Source organism: Lycorma delicatula, chromosome 8, assembly GCF_047948215.1.
Source record: "Lycorma delicatula isolate Av1 chromosome 8, ASM4794821v1, whole genome shotgun sequence".
Classification (NCBI taxonomy): Eukaryota; Metazoa; Arthropoda; class Insecta; order Hemiptera; family Fulgoridae; genus Lycorma; species Lycorma delicatula.
The window spans coordinates 1,416,985-1,440,211 of NC_134462.1; the positions used below are offsets into that span (position 1 = coordinate 1,416,985).

At 28.2% G+C, this 23,227-nt stretch overlaps 1 protein-coding gene across 7 annotated transcripts in view; it reads right to left on the reverse strand.

Annotated features, from left to right (window-relative positions):
* wnd (Mitogen-activated protein kinase kinase kinase 13 wallenda) overlaps positions 1–23,227 on the reverse strand; it is a 289,172-nt gene that overhangs the window by 32,716 nt on the left and 233,229 nt on the right. For all 7 annotated transcript variants that reach the window (XR_012757489.1, XR_012757488.1, XM_075373961.1 and 4 more), the window contains 5 exons: positions 18,227–18,385; positions 12,707–12,974; positions 8,737–8,966; positions 6,913–7,060; positions 4,353–4,511 (listed from right to left, as the gene is read on the reverse strand). Coding sequence is in view for 5 of the 7 variants with exons in the window: in XM_075373961.1 (XP_075230076.1) it covers positions 4,353–4,511; positions 6,913–7,060; positions 8,737–8,966; positions 12,707–12,974; positions 18,227–18,385 (964 nt within the window). In the remaining 2 variants the exon portion in view is untranslated. The remainder of the gene's footprint in view (positions 1–4,352; positions 4,512–6,912; positions 7,061–8,736; positions 8,967–12,706; positions 12,975–18,226; positions 18,386–23,227) is intronic.

Consider the following 23,227-nt stretch of genomic DNA (forward strand, 5'->3'; position numbering starts at 1 on the left):
TATATTTATTTTTTGGTATACATATGCCTTTTTCAAGTATCACAGATTTCAAACAAAAAAGGATTCCACCAGTTGCTTTTAAAACATGTCTCTCTTTAAAATGAAGAATACTATAAAATATTTTTAAGCATAATTTTAATTTTATAATTTCATTTGAACCGCTTTCAAGGTGGGTTTCACTACATAAAATACACTAAATAACACCTGCTTATTATTTTAGTTATTTAATGTCATAATACAATGGAAAAAAAAAATTAAATACAAAAAAAAAATGATGTAACAGATAGATAAAAAAAATTTTGCTTTATATTTTGGTTCATACAATCCTTAAATTAAAAATTCTTTAAAGTACAAAAATTAAATAACAAATTATTCAAATACCCATAAATTCACTTTGTAAAGGAAATATAGTCTATTTCATCAGGTATTTAGCAATAAGTTTGGTAATTTGGAAAGTGTGAAAACAGAAATTTACAAGTACAATGATGGTGGTAGATTTAAAATGAAAATATTAATTGCGTATGGATGAATACTGTTTGCTGGTTATGTACAGTCCTCTTAACAATAATGTCTCTGTAAGTGTTTTTTAGTCAGTTAAAATTGAGCTTTCACAAAAACTGTGAGTTTTTTTTTACTAAACAGATAGGGTAAAACTAAGAATCTACAAAACGGATGCACAAAGACAACTACTTTAATAAAGCTTTTTCAAAGCAATACAATGATGTAGCCAACTTTCAATTTGCAAAACTTGAGATTCAGTCATAATTTCAGTAGTTTTACCATCACTTTGTGAATTTACTACTTTTAAAAATTTAATGCTCTATTTGTTATATAAATCATAAACATAATGTATATATATATATATACATATATTGTCACCAAATGGCTTCGATGGCACGTGGCGCTGTATAACCTTGTAGTAGCCATTAGAAGAATGTTGTTGTAGTCAATTGGCTTCAATGGGTTGTTGTAATTTATAACCTTGTGATAGCCCTGAAAATGGACATTTCTGTCACCAATCGGCTTTGACAGCTCATTGTAATTAATACTCTTATGGTAGCCCTGAAAAGGGCCGTTTTTCGTGTTAGCCTGAGAAGAGCTGATCCAGAGGCTGGTCTTCAGCAAAGTCGGGGAGTTGCAGCTCGTCCATTGAAATCAGACCGGGCTTCCCCTCAGCAGCAGTTGGATCCCCACTACAGCATGACAGTGGTGGCTCACAGAGCCCCGCAGTGTCAGGTTGGCATCGGTTGTCTTTGGCCAGGGCAGTTCTACTCAAGTGAGCCCACTGCTGCTACTCAAGTGGGCCGGTTCCTGCTGCTGGAGTCCACCGGCCTGGGCGATTGAAGCTCGGCAAGCTGGAGCAGGAAGGTAGTGTCCATATCCAGCGGCTCCCTTGGTGAGCTGGCAGCCCTGCTGCTCTGGCAGGGATGTTGGCATCCGCCAGGAGGTCCCACATTGAGGAGGCCAGGGAAATTCTGTTTTTTTTCTTCTTCTTCTTCTTCTTGGTCTTCTCCAGGTGGTGGTCAACGATAAATTATAAATTCACTCTTGTGCACGCTCTTTTATTGGAGCCTGAGAATGGTAGAGCCATAGTGCCACTATGGTGGGAGAACTGGTCATCTGCGTGGCGGGATTGACGGCTGTACTAGCGCATACTGTGCTCCCACTGACATCTGAGCTGCTACCATTGTTGTCTGCTGATATTAAATTAGGCATATATATGATAACAATATATATATATATATATATATGTACTACAATGCTGATATGGGTCTTGAAATACAATAGTTTTTAACCTGACATTTCAGTAGTTTTAAAACAGAAATTTTCTCAAAACCATTTTATTCTGCAATACTGTTTTTCTATAGTAGTTCAATAAGCTTATTGTTTTAGAATCATATTAAATAACTCACTTTAAGAATGAACTTTTTTCCAAAAGACTTCAAAGTAAACTAGCAGCACCTTCAATCAGTGTAGTTTTTTGTGGAGCACCTTCTTTAGTAAACTCCAGTGAAGAAAGTAACTAGATCTGAATGGTGCTTTAGAAAAAAAGTGCTTTAGTATTTTGAAAGTATAAAAAATTTTAAAGTGTTATCATGTTTCATCCTACTATTAGATTAAAATTGCTATGTTTATTTCATCTCAAAAAAGTAACTTAGAATAACCAAATTCAAGAAGAGATAACTTAAAAATAAATATGTAGATACTGTTTAATAATTTCTATGCAAAAATGTTATTGGTTTTACATATTGATAAATCTACACATTATTGTATAATAATATTTATCACTACATTATTATACAATAAAATATAAACTATATATGAAGCAACAAGTTGACAGGATATTTTCAGAAATTAACTCCTTACTAATATTTTTTAAAAGTTAAGTTTACACAAAGGTTTGCATAAAGATAGGTAAAATGTATTTCTTTCAATTGAATATACAGAATCGTAACTGGTGTCACTTGGATTACAAATGTTGTAATGTAATTTAATACCAGTCTCTTAATTTTAATAAGAGGCAGGTATACTCACGGAAATTATTATTTAAATAATATTTACTTATATTATTATCCTCTCAATCCTTTTACAGAGCTCTCAATGCCACATTTACACAATAGACTACTGATAACAGTAATAAAAGAAATTAAAATCAATAAACATAAACAAATTTATAGTGTAAGTTTAAAGTACAGGAAATACAAGGTTAAAATATTATGCTGATCTGAGTTATAGAATTTGCACACAATGATTTAAAAATGAAAGACACAGCAGACACTATGGTATTTTAATCATTTAAATTTTAAATTATCCGAGTAATATTATATTATAATTTTAAACAATATTCAGAGACGGTGTTACAAATAATTTTACATTTAAATATTTTGTTGCAATATTTTACTATAATTTATTTACAACACTGTTTATTATTTTTAACAACTCACCAGAAATGAACTAATTTTATGGGTCTAACTATTCTAAAATCCTTATAAAATTTACAAAAAAATATATGTATTTACTTTATTTTCTATTTTCAGTTTTACCATAACAAAATAATACAAAAAAAATCTTGTATCATCACATTAAACAGTTCTTTCAAAATTTAACATATACAAAATATGGTTCAAAAGTAAGAGCCAACCAGTAACAAAATGACAACAGTTGAAAAAATGAAAAATCTATTAATGGCTTCACATATTACATATTTACTTTATTTTTCTCATAATCACTATTTCATTCCAAACACTTTTGATATCATGAAACAAACTTCTTCAAACCCACTGCATAAAATTCTGTGATTGTAGCCACTTTTCCACTGAGATTTTTAACTCTTCACTTTTCTCAAATTGTTGAGATGCAAGACAGTTTTTGAAATGTAGGAAGAGATGGTAGTTACTGGATGTGAGATCAGGACTGTAAGGGATATGATCAAAATTGTCCCTTCCAAATTTTTTAATTGTTTCTGTTGTGCATGCAGCCATGTGTGGACATAGATTATCATGAAGAACAATTCCTGATCTCTGCATTCTCCATTGTCGGTTTTGAATGGCACAATGCAGTTTAGAAAATGTTTTACAACAGAATAGACTTGTGATGTGATGGAAGTTCAGGATCCATGAAATCAATCAGAAAAACACACTTTTGGTCCCAAAATACAGTTTCCATGATTCTCCTTCGAGATTGGACTCGTTTGAATTTTTTCAGTTTAGGTGAACTAGAATATGCCACTGCATGGACTATTATTCCATCTCAACATTGATATACAAAATCCATGTTAGGTCAACAGTGACAATATGGGAAAAAATGTGTCTCCCTCATGGTTAAATCAAGAAAAGCATGTGCAGATGTCATTCTGGATCTTTGTGGCCACTTATCATTTTCGGCACCCATCGTGCACACAGTTTATGATAGCTAAGAATGTTGTCAGTCACGATTGTCAACAATGTTGTCTGAAACTTCTCAAAATCTTAGAGAAAGATTGCTAATTGTAAAGTGACAATTTTCTATTACTTTTACATAAGATGTTCAATGAGACTGTCAGTCTGGACATAGGCCTGCCAATTTACTGTTCGTCGTGAACAACTGAATTGCCTTCCATAAACTCATGACACCATTGCCTCAGTTTTCTATCATTCACTGCAGTAGGTCCATATGTTTCACCCAATTGACGGTGAATTTCAGCAGTATTATGTCTCCTTGCATTTAGAAATCTAATCACTGACTGAACTTCACAACTGATCAAACTGTGCATGCGCGAACCAACCAGTGTTGCCAATCGCTATTTATAACTCATCGGCCCTTACTTTTGAACCACACCTTGTAAAACAAGAAAAATTATTACTACAATTTACCTTTTCCTTAGTTGGGCTAACACGAGAAGGAGGTGATACAACAGATGCTCTTTTTGTTTTTAATCGTCGCTGTCTTAACACTGGTGCAGGTGCTGCAACTGCTACCGATTCCAGCCGATTACCATTAAGTTGAGTATATAATGATGCTTTTAATGGACTCTGTTTTAAAATAAACACAAAATTATAATTACTTGTTAATAACCGATATATAAATCTTAAAGAACTAAATAATGAGAGTGATTATTAAATAATAGCCTTCTATTAAATAATATCAACTGAAACAACAATGGCTTAATGTAGAATCACTGCTGGATTTTTTTAAGTTACTATGGAGCATATTTTGAATGCTGGAAAATTTCACATCAAGAAAAAACTTTCAAATATAATTTATCTCTACAGAAGAATCACATTTGAAAATAGTATTGTTTAAAATCATTCAATGTTATAAAGATCGTTTACAGATACCCTGGGTAATAATGCATTATTTCTCACAGACAGGAGTACAAAAAGAAAGTTGTTACTTTATTCAGCCTGTCTCAACATTTCTTATGGTCTATCATGTATGAAAAACATCTAAGGTTCAAATGACATTATTCAAAATTACTTTCTCTGAGAATAGTGATATTCCTATAAGGTATTCCAAACAGTGAAGAGAATCAATATGTCAATTGTAGTATCCCATGAATTTCATAGGCTTAGCATGTTGATATATAAGAGTATATTTGGTTCAACGAGAACAATAGGAAAACATTTCACTCCCAGTTTTCGATGGTAACCTTGGCATTGTATCCTTGTTATTACTGAGAATGGCTATGCTATCTTTGAAGTGTGACTGATATTTCATGTTAGGTTTCCTATAACATTTACAGATACGATGCTTTTCACATATGCAACATAACTTTTCAAGATTACAATCAGATCTTATAATTAAAAAATATATTTTATTGATTAGCATGATAAAATGTGATGATACATTTTAAAAATTATTAATGATTTCTTTTTCAAATAATATAGAAATAGTACTTGAAGAGTTTTTTGAGCTTCAGAATTGGTTCTGAAAAGATGTTTTACAAGAAATATTCCTATAAAATCTGATATTAATTGTGGATATTTGTGGATTACCACCAGTCACTATAGAACCAAGTTTAACAGCTAATTTCTGGTTGTTCTCCTTTTCTTTCAACTTTCCTTCATTTTCAAGTGAAGTTGTTTCTTTCTCTTTTCAAACAATTTCTTATTAAACTCTCAGTTTTATTTCTGGATCCTCCCATAGACTAGTATCTTCTTTCTGAATATGTTTCTGTTCTCTATGTCTATGGTTTTTACCTTAATTTCTGAGATAGTTGATTTTTTTAACCATAATGATATTAATTTTGTTTTTATTACATTTTTCAAAAATCCTGGTTTGCTTGTTATAGCTCATTTTTGTTAAATGTTCATAAAAGGTTAGTTTTTGTTTTTATATGGTGTGTGAGAGTCTTCTGTTTTAATAGACTTTTAATCATTCTTATACATATTAAAAAATACTCTTTTTTAGAATTTTCCTTTTTTTTTTTTATTTTTTGCTTTTTGATACAATCCACTAACCACCAGACTAAAGAATTTTGAAGTTTTTGAAGCTATGACAATGTAAAAATAAATATACTATGTTTTCTTAGTATTAGTGAAGTTCTGTTGCAATAATAATGAAATCAGAAAACTTGTGGATTTGAAAATACTTAAAACTGAATTAATCTAAGTTATTAACATATATATTTATTTGTAACATGATTTTTTATATATATATATATACATATATAATTAATAAAACCATCTAAGAAAAAATTGCAAGCCTTAATATAAATCTAACAATTTTTATAATAAGCTTTTGGAATCCAAAGATTCATCATAAATTACAAAATATTATTAAATGAGGGTAATGCATTACAATCATTATTTGTAAAAAATTATATTAAAATATTATTTAAAATAAACATGTAATAAGAAATATTTAAATTATAATAAACTTACATAACAAGTTAAAGTTAACTGGTACAGGAATTCATATATTTAATTGAAATAATTATAAAAAGTACATGATAAAACTAAATAGGACCTTTAAAAAAAACCGTATTTTTATAACATTTAAAAGCAAACAAAAATATACGAAACAAATTTCTCAAATGAAAAAGATCAGTTCAATACATTAGTTATAAGATAACAATTCAGAGAATAATCAAGCAATAAATAATAATATAATAAATTCAAACATTTAGAAAAATATTACATTTAAAATTATTGAACATAATTATGAATAAAGAAGTCAATTTTGAACATGAACTATGTACACTGATACACCTATTTTAATCTACCTGCGTAACCACTATTATTTAATTCAGCTGGTCATGAAAACTATCATATTTTATACATAACAATGGTAAATGCATTACCTGATTTTATAGGGTTTCAAGACATATATAAATTGGTGAGTTTATATTAAGTATTTTGGCATGTTCAGAGGTAGTTTTTTTATTAAGTATCAATTATAGTACACTAGATACAGAACAAAAAAAAAACTAACCTTCAGAGGGGAGTCTGGGCTTGTCGTTTGGTGTTCTGGAGATGTGGGTGTAGTTGAATCAGACTTTCTCCTATTTAATTTTTCTTTAGCTTTTACCAATGGCCTTACTAATTTCTTTTTGTTACTTTTTGTAGTCTGTTTTTCTCTTCTAAATCGTAAAAAAAAAATAAAAAATTATAGCTCTCTCTTTCACAGTCAATCAATCCTTACCAAGTACCTTATATCTATAAAAATAAAAAATTATCTGCACTTTCTTAGCAATTTATTTACACAAATGTAAGAGTTGAACAGCCTCATTTTTGCACAGCTTCCTTCCTTTTCAATGCACTTGGTGCAGTGACCCACAAGCTTGCATATTCCTTCAAAGAAAAAGGTTTTCGATTAGTTATCCAATCATTTATGCACTACTTCCTGAACTTATGTCTGTAGAAAATTGGCCACCTCATAAATAATCTTTGAACAATCTAGTTGGAAAGATGAGATCTGGGCTATAGGCAGAATGTTCCAGCATCTTGAAACCCAAAAAGGTAATGATTTCAACAGTCTGGCAGCCATGCATGGGTGTGCATTGTCATGCAACAATCTAATTTTTTTGACTATAGGTATTCTAGGCATTTGATATGAAATGCTGACTAATTAGTCATGAATCATGACTAACATTCATACAACATGCTACATTTTCAACAGTAACTTGCCGATTTGTTAGCCTCATTTCTTGAGCTAGCTGAATCTTCCTATCAGTGATGAAGATTGATGGGTGTCCTGTTTTCTCTTCATGAAACATTTTTGTACAACCACTTTTAAACTTCTTGATTCCATCATGCACACTTCTGCACAGGTACAGATCATATTGTGTACTAATATACAATATTCACTGTTCCTGTGCATTAGACTTTGATGAATTTCAGCTCAAGGTACACTTTCTGACCAGAGAAATCAGATCACAGTTCTTTGTTCCTCCTTGATGCATACTGCTAGCAGTGCAGGCATGGTCAGATTGAAACAGAAACAAGAAAAATGATCCTATCTAAGTAAACTTCAATAACATGATCACAGTAGTAACAACACTAAGCATGCATGTGCAGAAAGCAGAGTGACAAACCTGAAGATGTGTTATGATGATTGTGAAGATAATTTTTGACCCACCTACGTACAGATTGATATAAGATTGCTGATTGCATGGATACATTTCCATTTATGATAACGATAATATTTCTGTTACCCATAAAGAAAAATTTTTAGGTAATTTATTAGACAAGTTCTCTTTGAATGATTGAATTGATTTTATTTGTAAATCAAATTATACTGTTTTATTTTGAAGCGCCTTAATAAAATGATAATCTTGTCATCTTTATTAAATATTTATTATGCTTATGTATTTAATATATTTATCTTAATATTATTTTATACCTCGACAATTAAATAATTAATATAAACTTTAATTATATGTATTTTTATCTTATAATGATGTGATATATATAATGTATTATTATACACCGAGCAGAATAAAAGATTTAATTATTTATCTGCAGAAAATATTATTCCATAATATTGACATTTATACATTTAGAATGAACACACTGAATTTTACTTCATTATATAAATTTTAGAATGCATAAAATAAAAAATTTACTTCTGTGATATAGAAATCCATCATTAATAATATTAATCTGCCTTTTTTTCCAAAATATATTATAACAATCAGTTTTATTTATTACTATTCAGAATGTTAAATTTTCAGTCATGTTTATTTTGAAAAAATATTTGATTATGTTCATGGTATACTTTTTTATGTTTAATTATATGGTTGTACATTAAACTTACTTTAATAATTCCCTTTCCCGATGTTCTAACTGAAGTAATACCACATTTAATTCCATGTATAAATTATTAGCACGTTCTAACTTGCGTTCATAAAGTTCCCGAATATCCTGTGCATGTTTTAATTCATCTTTTCTTTTCTTTATCAATTCTTCTTCATCAAATTTTGGTAAACGGTTGCCATTATTTTGCATTTGTTGCATGTGTACCCTTACTTCTTCTTTCCATGAGGCCTACAACAATATTTTTTTCAAATTTTAGCACATGCACAATAAAATGAAAGATATATGAATGACATGAAAATGATAAGACACACAAATGAATTAGATAAAAATAAAATGTAAAGATTTACTCTGAGGTAGTGATAAACTGTATAATAGAAATAAATAATTATGAAGTGCTAGTTTCAATATAGCACAGAAATGAATTCAGATCAAAAACCAAAATAAAATATATTTGAAAGAATACTAGCACACAATCATTTTTCTTCTTCTTCCTTCCATGTTTTTTTTTCAATCTATATCATTACGCCCTCTAAGAAGAAATTGAATCTAGGAAGATCATCAAGTGTGTTAAATATAGCCAGATTTCACAAGAACAAGAAACCAAAGAGGAGAAAGATCAGTAACTTCAGATTGAAAGAGTATATAAATGCCAAAGTTTCTCATAACCATGAGGATAATGAATGCATCAGGGATAGACAATTGGGTAACCAAAGAAAGCCCTTATCAGCTAATACAGTAGCATGCAAATTAATCAGAATACAAGAAATTTTGTTTATTTCTGTTTTGTTTATTTCTATGTTGTGGCTTAGCTGCTTGACCTTACCCATTCTTTAAGTTGTCTGTGTTCTGTGTTAATGTTAGGTTATTGTTCTTCAGTTATTTAGTTATCTTCATGTTACAAATAACATTTTGAGAAAGTTTATTTCATTTTTTATTACAAAATCATATTTTCATATTTTTTGTTTTGTGTGTCTTGAATATAAAATAATGGACATAACTCCAAGAAAGTATTTGAAAATTGTTTCTCTTTCTGAGCACACTAATATGATACAACAACAAATAACTTATGAATGTGTTGGACTACGGACAGAAACGATATTTTAAAACAATTTAAAGAAATCTGGTTCCTTTTCACCTCAAAGGAAAGCCAAATGCGGCCATAAAAGAAAAACTACTCCAACACAAGATCAGTTATTAGTGAGAAAAAGTAAACTTGATCTGAAATTACCTGCTATGGACTTAATTTGAGAATTAGCAGCCAGTGGAACAGATTTACATGTAACAACTCTTAGATGCTGACTTCTTGAGGTTGGATTGAAAGCTCGTTAGCCAGCTAAAAAGCAGCATTTAACACCAACAATGTGCAAAAACAAGGGTCTTGGAGGCAAAAGCGAATGCTAACTGAACCACACAAGACTGGAAAAATATTATGTTTTCCGACAAGTCACATTTCTATGTTCAGGGGCAAAGAGTTACATATGTTATAAAAGCATCAGATTAAAATACATAACCAGCTCATATCTAACAATAAATTACACATCCCAGGCCAGGCAACTTCCCAGACAATCACAAAAATTGACCTCATTAAAGTTATAATTTCAGTATGGTTTCATGATGAAGAAATAAAAAAATACGCGTAGTAGCCTTGTTGAATCAATGTCAAATTATGTACGTGAAGTCATTAAGAATAAAGGACATATTAACTACTAGATATTTACAAATTGTACAGATATGATGACTTTTTTCTAAATAAAGTTACTTTTTATTAAATAACATCTGTGTTTGGGTTAATTAGCACGCTACTATAAATATAAATTTTATTTGAAAACTTTTGAAAGATTAATGAAAATTCTCAGAAATGTATTTACATGTTTACTATATTAAAAATAACTTCACATGATAAATTTAATTTTAATAACATACATTTAAGAAGGTATATGTTGAAGTTATATAAAGCATACAAAGCGCTAAAATAATATGCAATTTTATTGAATGTAATCTATGTTCTGTTTCTTGAATTTTACTTCACCATCACCATAAGGTGGTGTTCTCATAAACAAATCATCAAACAGTTGTATTCCAAGATTAAAATGCTTTTATCACTTTCAAGAGTGTTGGAGAATACTACAACCCTGTTGTACTCTAATATTCAGATTTTTTTTTTTTTTATTAACAATTTTTCTTTATACAGTAAAACAATAGTAATATCTTTAAATAAACTTTTTGTGACCCTGTTACGATGTTTAGGAAATATTTTCTCCATCACTTCCTATAGTTTTGTACACTATCAAGTTTTCTTGATGTCAATAAACATTATAAATATCTCATTACCAAACTCCGCTCACTTCTCCGTTACATGTTTTGTAGCAAAAACTGTATCAATGCATGACCGCCCTTTTCTAAAACTCATTTCTTCCTCTAGTAAGAGTCAGTTAATTTACTCTTTTACAATCCTCTATAATTGTGGTAACCATTACAATCCCCTTCTGTAAACAGAGAAATCACTTTTGTTCTCTACCAATTTTCTGTTCCCACATGTTTAAGATGATATAAATTAAAAGGAGCAGCATTCTACAGGTCAAATCAGAAATGACATAATTAAAAAAATCACTATTTATATTACCTTGACCTGGAGTTTTTCTGTTTTTTAAAGACTGTAAATATCACTTCTTTATAAAAAATATATCTTTAAAATAATTCATTAAATTTTCTTTACCATCGCACTCCAGAATCATTTTATCTTTCAGTTCTACATTCATAATTTTCAATAACCTGTAAGTTTTCAATATCTTGATGATTCTGAAGGTGTTTCTAAATATATCCAATAAAAGCAGTTCAAGATTACAACTGTAATTTTCTAACAAAGGTTCTCACCATATTTTGATTCCATTATGAAATTATTCACTTCAGAAGGTTTATTTAATCTTTTAATACTTTCACAATAATAGTTTTTCATATTTTAATATCAAATTTAATTAAAAATTAGATGAGAAAGTAACTGGTCGAAACGCTCAAGCTAATACACAACTTCTAAAACATTTACTTGGCTTTAGAGATGATAGCTGCACTGGTTTAAACTTTAAATAATAGGGTTAAACTTTAACAAAAAATCATAAAATTAATTCATATAAGTTTACATTATAATAAAAAAGAAATTTGAATAATTTTACTTGTCATTAGTATGCATATGCACACACTAAATTTTCCAACAAACCGAAATATTTTAAGAATTAAATAGCCCTAGAAAAGTACTGCAACAATTTTAACAACAGATTACAATAAAACAATTTTACTTTTGTTTTTATTTTACTCCCCTATTTTTTTTATAATGAAATAAAATAGAAATGAATTATAAAGTACATAAAAAAAACTCTCATACTGTAACTCTACTTGGAACCTGTTATGAAGAAAAATAATCTCAAAAAAAAAAAATGTGGATTACATACCCATACATACTGCATGTTACTAATATAACTTAACCGTGAGTTACATAATCTGTTAAATAATTACTTTCAATTATTCAAATTAAAAATGATTAATGACAATTAAATTTATAGCAATTAATTTTTGAATGACATATTTGTAATTCTTTACATAATTTTAAACTTCTGAATACTTATGATTATTATACATACTTTACCATTTTTTATTAAATAATACAATAAGATACAGAATATATTATGCTCTGAGTAATTTGAAAATGATAAAGTGAACAGTAATTAAAGGTGCGCCTTCAAAGCGCTCCTTAAAGTTTTGGATTCACTAATAGAAGGGAGTGATCAAAATTTATATTGTAAAGATATGGAAATTATTATGATAATTATGTAAACTACATTTAATGAATGAAAATAATTATATCAATGTATGTATACTTCAAAGTTAAGCACATACATCAATTAAAAATGTAAAAATAACTTAGTTTACATTGCAAAAATAAAATTACTGAAAAATATGAAATAATTAATTACCTGGGATTTAAAATATGATTCAGGTGAGCTACAAAGTACTTCGGCAGATGCTATATCAAGATGCATTAAGATATGTTTAAATGATGGCCTATTACGCGGTTTAGCACTCCAACATTGTTTAACTAGTAATCTAAATCCTTCTGGACAAGAGGATGGTATTGGTAAATGAAGTGAATTACTTCCAACACCCCAAATTATTGCAGAAGAATCGACATCCTTGTATGGTATTTCACATGTTAACAACTCCCAGAGAACTACACCATAAGACCTAAAATAAAAATAAAATTATCACTCTGTTTTAAATTTATGGTTGGCTAGATTATGTTTATTGTATTATAAAAAAAAACCACATACAGATAACAAATGTATAACACATACAGATAGGCAAATGAAGCAGATAAAACTATTAACAAAAGAAATCCAGATGCTTGCCTGGAACTGAACCCAAGATCAGTTGATTTAGAATCAAACACACCAACTGATCAGTCTGGTTAATTGAGCACAATTTAAATAAAAACAAATTAACTTAAAATTCATTAAAAATATTCATTTCTCTTCATTTGTAAATTAAACAATAATTCAGATTTGATGAATGACCATAGAGAAGATAATACTGATTTGAACAAAAACTCTGGAAAAATGAATTAGCATACCTGTTACGTTTTCATCCCCTCTTGCTGTCGGGTGCTGAAACCTAGCAGCAGCTAGGGTACCCATGTCAAACTATGGTCACCAGACTATCACGCCACTCTACGTCACAAGCTGCTCCCTTGAGCAGTACTGTACGTAGTGTCTTTTACCAGTCTGCACTCATACCTGACCCAAGGTGGTCGTGTCCAGATGGACTCTCTCAATTCTTGTTCAGATGAACATTACTTTAAGTTTTATTTAGTTTATGTTTGCTATCTTTAACGTTAAGTTATAAGTTACAAGTGTTATGTTACAAAATTATTTTAAACCGCCAAGACGGCGTACAATTAAACAATCCTTCATTAATCAACAAGGTGTTGTCTTCATTCATCACCTATGAACACATACAGTACACCCTCGCTCTAAAATCTACCACAACGCTGTTAACCAAGGGTGTTCCGACGATGCCGCAACAATACCATCACCTTTTAAATTTACAATACGTTAGATGTTATATAATTTACGTGTACAGCATTTTTTTCATTTACATAACTACTCACCAATGTACAGAACAAAATCTCTAAACAATTTATATTTTGATCTAAACTCAATGAACAGGAGTATTTTCAACAGCAAAATACAACTGACTGTGGAGCAAAAGCAAATATATACTCCCTGAAAACTGTAAAATTAAACAGAATTCTTAAAATGAAACTTTATGCATTATGATGTATTTACAAGTTAAATTCTTAGTATAATATATATATATATATACTAGCCACTAAATACAGCACTCAATGGCTGGCCACAACCATGTTTATAAAAAAATTATAATTTTAATTTTTTTTAACTTTTAAAGATTTTTATTAATTATTTGAGTCCATACATTATGTCAATTATAAGTAATAATATTAATGTTTAGTGTTTTATTAATGTTTTAATGAGTAATTAATTTTTAATTTCAATCAACTGATGAGGAATTTCCTCAAAAACGCTTTTGATATATAGAAAAGAAAAAGAAAATTAATAAGATAAGGTAAGAGCTCTTATTGATTCTGTACTTTGGTGGATTGTGCTGAATTTTGTTTGTTTTTAGAATTAATTAGTACAGAGGAAGAAATGACAAAAAAGAATTTACTTTACTAAATTACAAGGTCTATACTACTTTACTAAAGTAATAGGTATTTTAAAACTAGATTTTTAGAACACATTAGAAATAATAAAAATGGTAAATTGGGTGTATCTAATGTTTCTGACCACCTTATTAATAACAAACATTCTGAATCTGATATTAGAACAAATTTTGAAATAGTGGAAATCAAGAAATTTAATTTAAGTAATAATTGCAAAAGCTTGGAAATTTTGGAGAGATTTTATATATACAAAAGAAATTCCAACTTGATCAACTTTCAGGAGACTATGAAGATGACACTATTATAAAAGCAGTAACAGATGGCAGCATGTTTTTAAATAAAAATAGATATAATTAGAATGTATAGAAATAATTTCAAATCCACTCAGTAATGTAACTTTGGCTGGCCAGGTTACATGGTATAAATCTTCTAATTATTTTATTTTTAATTCTTAATTCATGTCATATTTAAATATATGCAATAATTTTATTTAACTGACTTCATGTTTTCTGTATATGATAATAATTTTAATATTTTAATCTTTTCTAAAAAAAAATTGTTATGTTTTGATATGTAATTTTATATAATTTATATACAACTGATGATGCGTGATCCTGCAAACATGCTATTAGAATAAAGAGAAAAAAAATAAGGTTATTTTAAAATAAGGTCATTTCGTTTACTTTGTAATTATGTACTTTGGTTGTTCAAGTTGGTTTTTTTACTATAAAAAATAAAATATATTGGCACAGAGGAATATGGTTCTTAGAAGTATTGAAGTATATATATATATATCCAACTACTATTTTTCTTAGTTCTAGAAGTTCAAGAACTTTCTTTTTCCTGTTTAGCCTCCGGTAACTACCTTCAGATAATACTTCAGAGGATGAATGAGGATGATATGTATGAATGTAAATGAAGTGTAGTCTTATACATTCTCAGTTCGACCATTCCTGAGATGTGTGGTTAATTGAAGCCCAACCACCAAATAACACCGGTATCCACAATCTAATATTCAAATCTGTGTAAAAATAACTGGCTTTACTAGGACTTGAACGCTGGAACTCTCGACTTCCAAATCAGCTGATTTGGGAAGACACTTCACCACTAGACGAACCCGGTAGGTTAGAAGTTCAAGAACTACATCAAAGTAGAAACTGCTTAAATAGCTACATGTAAAATATTTTCAATACTGGAAAAAATTATAATTTATTTTTTTAAATGCTGCTTTAGAATAGGCATTTGCTTTCTAAACAAAATCTATTAATTAATACCGTAACTAACCTTAAAAAAATGTTTCACATGAAAAAGATGTTGATCATGTTCATGTTCACATGCACCTTTAAAAAGATGTTTTTGTAGTTGAAACATAGCTGACTTGATATGAGCTAGATATTTGATAATGATTCTGTAATTTTAAAATCACAAAAAATTTCCAGAGACATTTCCATAAAAAGATGGCCATAAAAACTTGAAATAAGAAAAAGAACAGAAGTGAACAGAACATTGTGTCTCACCATAACATTACATTTTAGGTAACACTCGTATCAAGTAACTATGGGTTAATTATATAACTAACTTAAAATTTTTGATATTTTATAAGAAAACAAAATGTTTATTTACAAAGTTCTTTAAGAAAATTAGATCGCAGTACAGAATATCTGAGATAAATAATTTACATTGAATAAAAATGTGAACAGAAAATTGATTGAACTCATATTAAAATATTTTCGATTTCCTTAATTGTAGAATCTTTATGGAACAGAATTTATAAAAATTTGTAAATTTAATCCGTTTTTCTATATAAATAACATGAGTATAACATAAAATGACAGTGTTTTAGCTCTGAAAAATAAAAAAATAATTTTGAAAAAAGAAATTAGAATAAATAAGAAATTTCTTTCCACGTGTATGATAAATGTTGAAACCATTTCTTATTATAATAATGTTTCATTTAGAACAAAATAAAAAAAAGGAGAAATAACTTGTCAAAAAACTAAAAATGCCGTTCCTGATAAAAACAGTTTCACAATAAATGAACTTAGTAAAGATTTTCCTCAAATCTCAAGGTCTATCTTTACAAATCTGTAGCAGAAAAGGGGTTTTCATCAAAACTATACAAGATAGGAACTACAACAATTTACATATGCCCACAAAACAAAAAGAATGGGAGTGGCATTGACTTCCAACAATATCAGAATAAAGGAAGAGAATTTATTGATTGTAACATGTGCATGGATTCGGTTCATCAATACTGAAGCAAAAGCCAGTCAAAACAATGGATGCACATACACTCACTGAACACGTCTAAAAAGTTCAAAAAACCTAGTTCAAATAAAAAAAATTATGGCTACCATATTTTAGAATCATAAAGAAATTTTATTGGCAGAATTTATGAAGTCGGATATAACAATAATTGCATGCATTAATTGTGAAATGACGACAAGGCTTAGGAGAGCAATACAGAATTAATGGAGAGAGTTGCTAATGAAGAGGATAGTTTCATCACAAAAAAAAAATGGGCTTCAAACTACAACTAGCACTGTACTAAACAAGTTTGACTGACTTTTGAACATCTTCCTTAGCCCTGTTTTGGCACCATATGATTTTCAGCAGTTCAAAAAATTCAAGAATTAGCTGGCTACTCAACAATTAAAAAAAAATGATGAACTTATAGGTGGTGTCTACAATGGTGGCACATTCTTTGACGAGGGAATAAATACGCTAATGTCATGACATGACAAGTGCTGAATTTGGGCAGGGACTACACAGTGTATGTCAAGAAGTAATATAAATAAGTACATAACTTTTGTATACAGTACATGTTTTCAATTTATTTTGATTACATTTAATACTCAACTAGAGCTTAATTTATAAATACCCCTCATATATTCTAATTTTGGTCTTTTCACTGCAGATTCCATTCTTCTTCCTTCTACAGCCTTCTACCAATCCTCAAGTTACTTTCTTTTTTTTCATCAAACCATTTCTCCATTAACCAATAATTTTTTGCTATTTTACAGTGCCTATTTTATTTTTATTTCTCAAATATGGACACTTTCTTTTTCTGAAAAGTTTAACTCGATTTTTTTATAAAATTAATAAAATGAATAGATGACCTAATATTAAATTATACATAAATTATTCTACCAAAGGACCATTTGGTGCTAATTAGCTATAGAACCTTCACTGGTGATATAAGTAACATAGCTGTTAATGACAATTGTCTTAAAAACATTAGGTAACCTTTTGTAGGTAATGGAATAAGTATACTTTATCAATGTTGTGTTCACTATGTTTTGTTACCAGATTTACCATGTTTGTTAATTTCATATTGCTTAAGTGTGCTGAGATCCTGATTTTTATATGCTATATGTAAAATATACATTAATGCTTAATTTTATATGTAATTTTTCTATGAGGTGATTTGCAAAATTTGATTTAAATATTATGTGTACTGACTGCATGTGTATTTGTATGTGTTTTTTGTGCACGCGCATGCATGCACTGCAAGATCACACACACACACACACAAATATAATCTTACTGAATTTAACCTATGCTCGTAATGTAACCAAACTTAATCTATGCTCGCTTCGCTCACTAACCTTGACTAGCGAGTATAATTTAAGTTTAGTTAGATTATATTTATAATTTCATTTATTTTCTTATTTCAATATAGCGTTTCAGTGGCACCAACTAAGAACTAACTAACTACATTAATACCCTTAAAATATTAACAATTAAAATAACATACCAAATATCAACTTTTTCAGAGCAGGGTTCATTTCGAATAATTTCAGGAGCCATCCATGCAACAGTTCCTGCAAAGCTCATTTTAGTGCTGATTTCATTCCATTCTCTACTTGTACCGAAATCACTTATTTTAACCATTTCCTTTCTGCCTATTAGGACACTGAAAAAAAAATGTAAGCTTTACTAAAAAATAATATTATAATATATTAATGTAATAATGAAATGAAACAAAATTTAATGCAGGTTAAACATTAATATAAATATTAAATAACATAACATATACACTTATGTATGTACATGTGTATTTTATGTTATACAATAATTTAATAATAGTTAATTTCTATTTATCATTCCATTTTTATTTAGTAATTTGGAGTATCAATATTAAAAACTGTCAGCTGTTCCCAATGTGATTATAGTTTTAAATATTGATCAACAAATGACTTAACGATTTAAAAAAAAATAAAATAAAAGAAACCACAAAAAACCAAACTATCACCAACAAGAAACAGCATCATAATAATCATGTATAGTTGATGTCATTCCAATAATCAAATACTTTCAAACAAAAATTTAACAAAAATTAGTAAGAAAACATAGCATAAATCAAATAATACATATTCCTGCATAGCCTTAGATTACATTCAGTAGCACTCTCTTTCTGTTTCTCTGTATTAAATTTTTTTTTTATTAAAATTAAAACACAAATTTCTCACTATGTGTTTTTTATAAATGGTTTTTTAATATATGTACTATTTTTATAAGCCTAACCATATTTAAAATAAAATTAAAAAAATATAACATCAAATAACCATTTCAAAACAAAATAAAACTTAAAAAACACTGATACTTAAAAAATAAATAAAAGAACTAATACTTTTTCAATCTTTTAATCTCTAACTTTGAGGTTACCATCAAATAAAGTTTAAAAAGTTATTGGTCATTTTTTCTAATTTGGAGCTAACTTCTAAAAGTGAAAAACTGAAAGAATTTAAAAAGTATTAATTTTTATTTTTAAAAGTAGTAATTTTTCAATTTGATTTTATTTTGAAAAGTTACTTTTCATATATAAAAACACATAAAAGATAAAAATTAGCAAGCAATGAACACAATATTTGATGGTTTGTTTTGGACACTTTTTTTATTACATTTATGTAAAAAATGAATAACGAGCAGCTAATAAATTACACCAGAAACTGCCAGATCAACAAATATGCGTACTTATTAAGGACACAAATATGAACATTACACATACAATTTCAACTTATTGTGGGATACAATATTATTTTAGGAAAATCTAAATTTTATTTCAAGTAAAATAATAAACAATAGATGAGTGAAAGATATGCTACTTAGTTTTTCTCTCTGAATTACTGCTTTAAAAATAATAATAAAGCTTCAAGCAGGTTTGAATAATACACGCACATTAAGGTTGATTGCATTCTAAATCTGAAAAAAGGAATATTCTCATTTGACAACATAAATGATTATGTACTAAATATTGTTAGCAAGAAGAATCGTAATACTATAAAAGAAATTAATGAAGACAAACCAAATACCATTTGAAATGAATAAATCATCTAAGAGCAAAAAATTTGTTTATTAAGAAACCCTTTAAGATTTATATAACAAAATTAAAACATTTATTTTATTTAAAAATATTTAAATAAAAAAGTGATTAATCAAAAATAATTAAAACAACATAACAATCAAAGTAGCTTAAAATAATTCATATTAAAGCAAAATATATGAATGCAAAATTATCCCAATAGTAATAATATCACTTTAGTAGACTGTCATGTTATTACGACACAATGACCCTGTTTCTGAGCAGGTCTCTTTGTTTGTTCGAGATTATAAAAACAATCATATCTGAATAAATAAAAATAAAAAATTACTTTAAATTCTTTTCATGATTCAAAATCATTTTTATTAATTTTTATAAGTAATTTATAAAGTTGCTTTTCATTTTCATTACTTAAAATCATTCATTTCATAAAAAATATTTATTATGCTGCATTTTCTTCTGACTACTTACAGAACAACAAAAAAAAGTCAACTACACGATAAACAATATTTTTATAGATAATGCTTTGTTATATTTTATAGATTTAATTACATAAAATTACTTCTTTTATAAAGTAAAATAAAACAAATAATAATCAGTCTACTTAATAATTATACTGTAATAATTATTATGAGTAAGAATATTCCTAAAACTGTGGTTTTGATACATTTATATTTCTTCTCTTTTACGATTGTTTATTTTTAAAATACAAGCCTCTTTAAAGAATTCAGTAAATATGTATAGTATTTGAATACTTATTTTGCAAAATATTAAATTAAAATCAAATTAATATTAAAGTAAAAAAAATGCACACGTTTTTCACTTTATATTCTTTATACAGATCTTTCAGAAAATTGTTTAGTTCCTTCTATAGCAATATATCTCCTGATAGGCAACTAATTGACCAGTTCAAATTGCAGTTTAGATTAAAATAAAGATGATTTTTGGTAATAATTTATAAATATCTGATTTAATAATTGTTATTATCATCAAATAAGACTTAAATTGTTAAAATATGCATTTTTAAAGATGAAAAATACCCATATGTATACTTCACAGATAGTAATTATTATAATAATGTTTTAATGTCAAATATAATAAAGGTATAAGATTATAAAATGTTTCAGACAGTATTAATGCTATTTATTCAGTATCCAGGCACCAACTAAAAATTATTTTCTTCTAGAAAGTAGCTAATTTATTTATTTTTCAATTGATTTAAAAAACTCATTTCTAATTACAGTCACATAATAATTATTATTATTTTATTTTTTTATAACAGAAGAGACAAATATTATAAGCATTTAAAATCAGTCAGTTTTTATATGCAACCATAGATTTTTATAATTACAAATTGGGTAACAAGGTGAGAAATTCTTTGGCATTATTTTAATGAATTTCTACTCACTTAATTTTTTCTCCAGGAGTGCACAGAAAAGGAATAAGTTACGCCAAGTAAGTCAATAATTTCCTAGAAAGTTTTCTTTTTAATAAGAGAATAACACAAAAACCCTTACTTAATCATAAAATATTCTCTAAAAAAAAAATGCTTAAATAATATTGTATTTAAAGTTTACTTTCTACCTCTTTCAAATGTGGCATTATACTTAAACTTATACAATACCTACTACTACTACTACTACTTTTTTACTTTCCCGTTTATATAGTAGCTATAGCTATATAGAAGGGAAAGTTTGGTGATTGGTCAAAATTGGGCATATCCAGTTTTCACTGAATCTTGATGAACTAACCCCTAAGGACCTCATAAAACCGAAAAATGGCATAAAAATTTCCACAACATATGTATGTACCTATATTGGTGTGTAAATCGAACAACTTGACTGATTTTCACCAGACTTGGCTATAGTATTTCTATAGTAGGGGCAATGATTCTATTAAATTTTCAATTCAAAAGGTCAGTGGGTGGGGGATACAGGATGGAAAAATTAAATCATCTCCAGATTTTGTATAAGTAAGTTTACTTTTTTTTTTTAATTTTATGAATATTAATAAAGTAAAAAATTTTGTAAACAAACGTTTTTGTTAAATTTCACCCATAACCCTAAAAATGATTTTAATTTTGAAGTTAGAGAAGGTATTGCAAGGGGATGATTTTCATTGCATTTTTAAAAAAATATTTTTGTGAATAATTATAAAAAAGACATATTTGTGTAAAACCTTTTTTGCTAAATTGCATCCCCACTCCAGAAAAATAGTAATAATTTTGAAACATTGTAGAAGGCAGTACAGTGGGTCTTTTTTGTTGCATTTTTTCTATAAGCATGTCACTGGATCCACAAATTTGTTTCCTATCAAACTGGGGTCTTAATCCTGCCATTCCTCTCCTTTTATACTCCAGATCCCACTTAGCAGCCAGACTACTACTGTAACTCTCTGCTATGACAGTAACCACCATACCCACACGAATGAAATACAGTATGCACGTGCGGTTTAGTTAGAATTGTTGAATTAAATAAATAAAAAATACTGCATTTAAATAAAATTATTAATATTTTTAATTAAGTTGTGTGTGTAATCCATGCATCACAAAAAACCACGTGAAAGTCCTACAACTGTGTTGTTAACTCTTTTTACTTTGACATTGATTGCTATTGTAGTTAGCCTAAAAAAACATCAACACCATAGAATGAAAAAAACTACATAACATTCTTTAATCTCGGTAATCTATACGAACTACTACTAATTATTTAAAATGAGTCTGACTACTAATATGACATTCTTACTTCACACCTCATCCCTCAATTTCAGGATACTACTTCTTGAAATATATAGAATTTATGGTACTATTATATTCATATCAGGACTCTTGACTGAGTCACTTAACCGATGTAGACTTTACCAAGGGACATTTGACCAATGAACATTAGATCGAGGCACCACTTGATCGAATAGGGACACTTTATTGATGATTTTCTGAAATTGATTTAAGTTATAAAGTTAATAGTTTGGTTTAATTATAAGTAATTAGTTAGTTATATTAAGTTAGTATAGTTTAAACTAGTAACTAAAGTAATTTAAGTTGCAAGTAATGACTAAAAAGTAACTTAAGTGACTTAAAAACTGACTTAAGTAGTAACTTAAGTTTAATTTTACTTAAGTTGCAAGGTTAATGACTATTAGTTTCAGTTATTGGGTTATTTAAGTAAAAATAACCCAAACAGTTAACTTTTTCTTTCATCGATCAAATCTACCCCCTTTTCAAATTTTCTTTGGTTAATTACAACTTTGTTCAGATGTTTTTCAGTAAAGTGTCCTGTAAACATTAGATTGTACAGAATGATTAGATATTATTAAATTCCCAACAATATAAGTTACTAAACAGTCAAAATTTGAATGGACAACCTAAATAATGCTAATAAAATGCCTTATCATTTAATACAACTCCAATAATATTGGTTTTCATTTGCAAGGTTA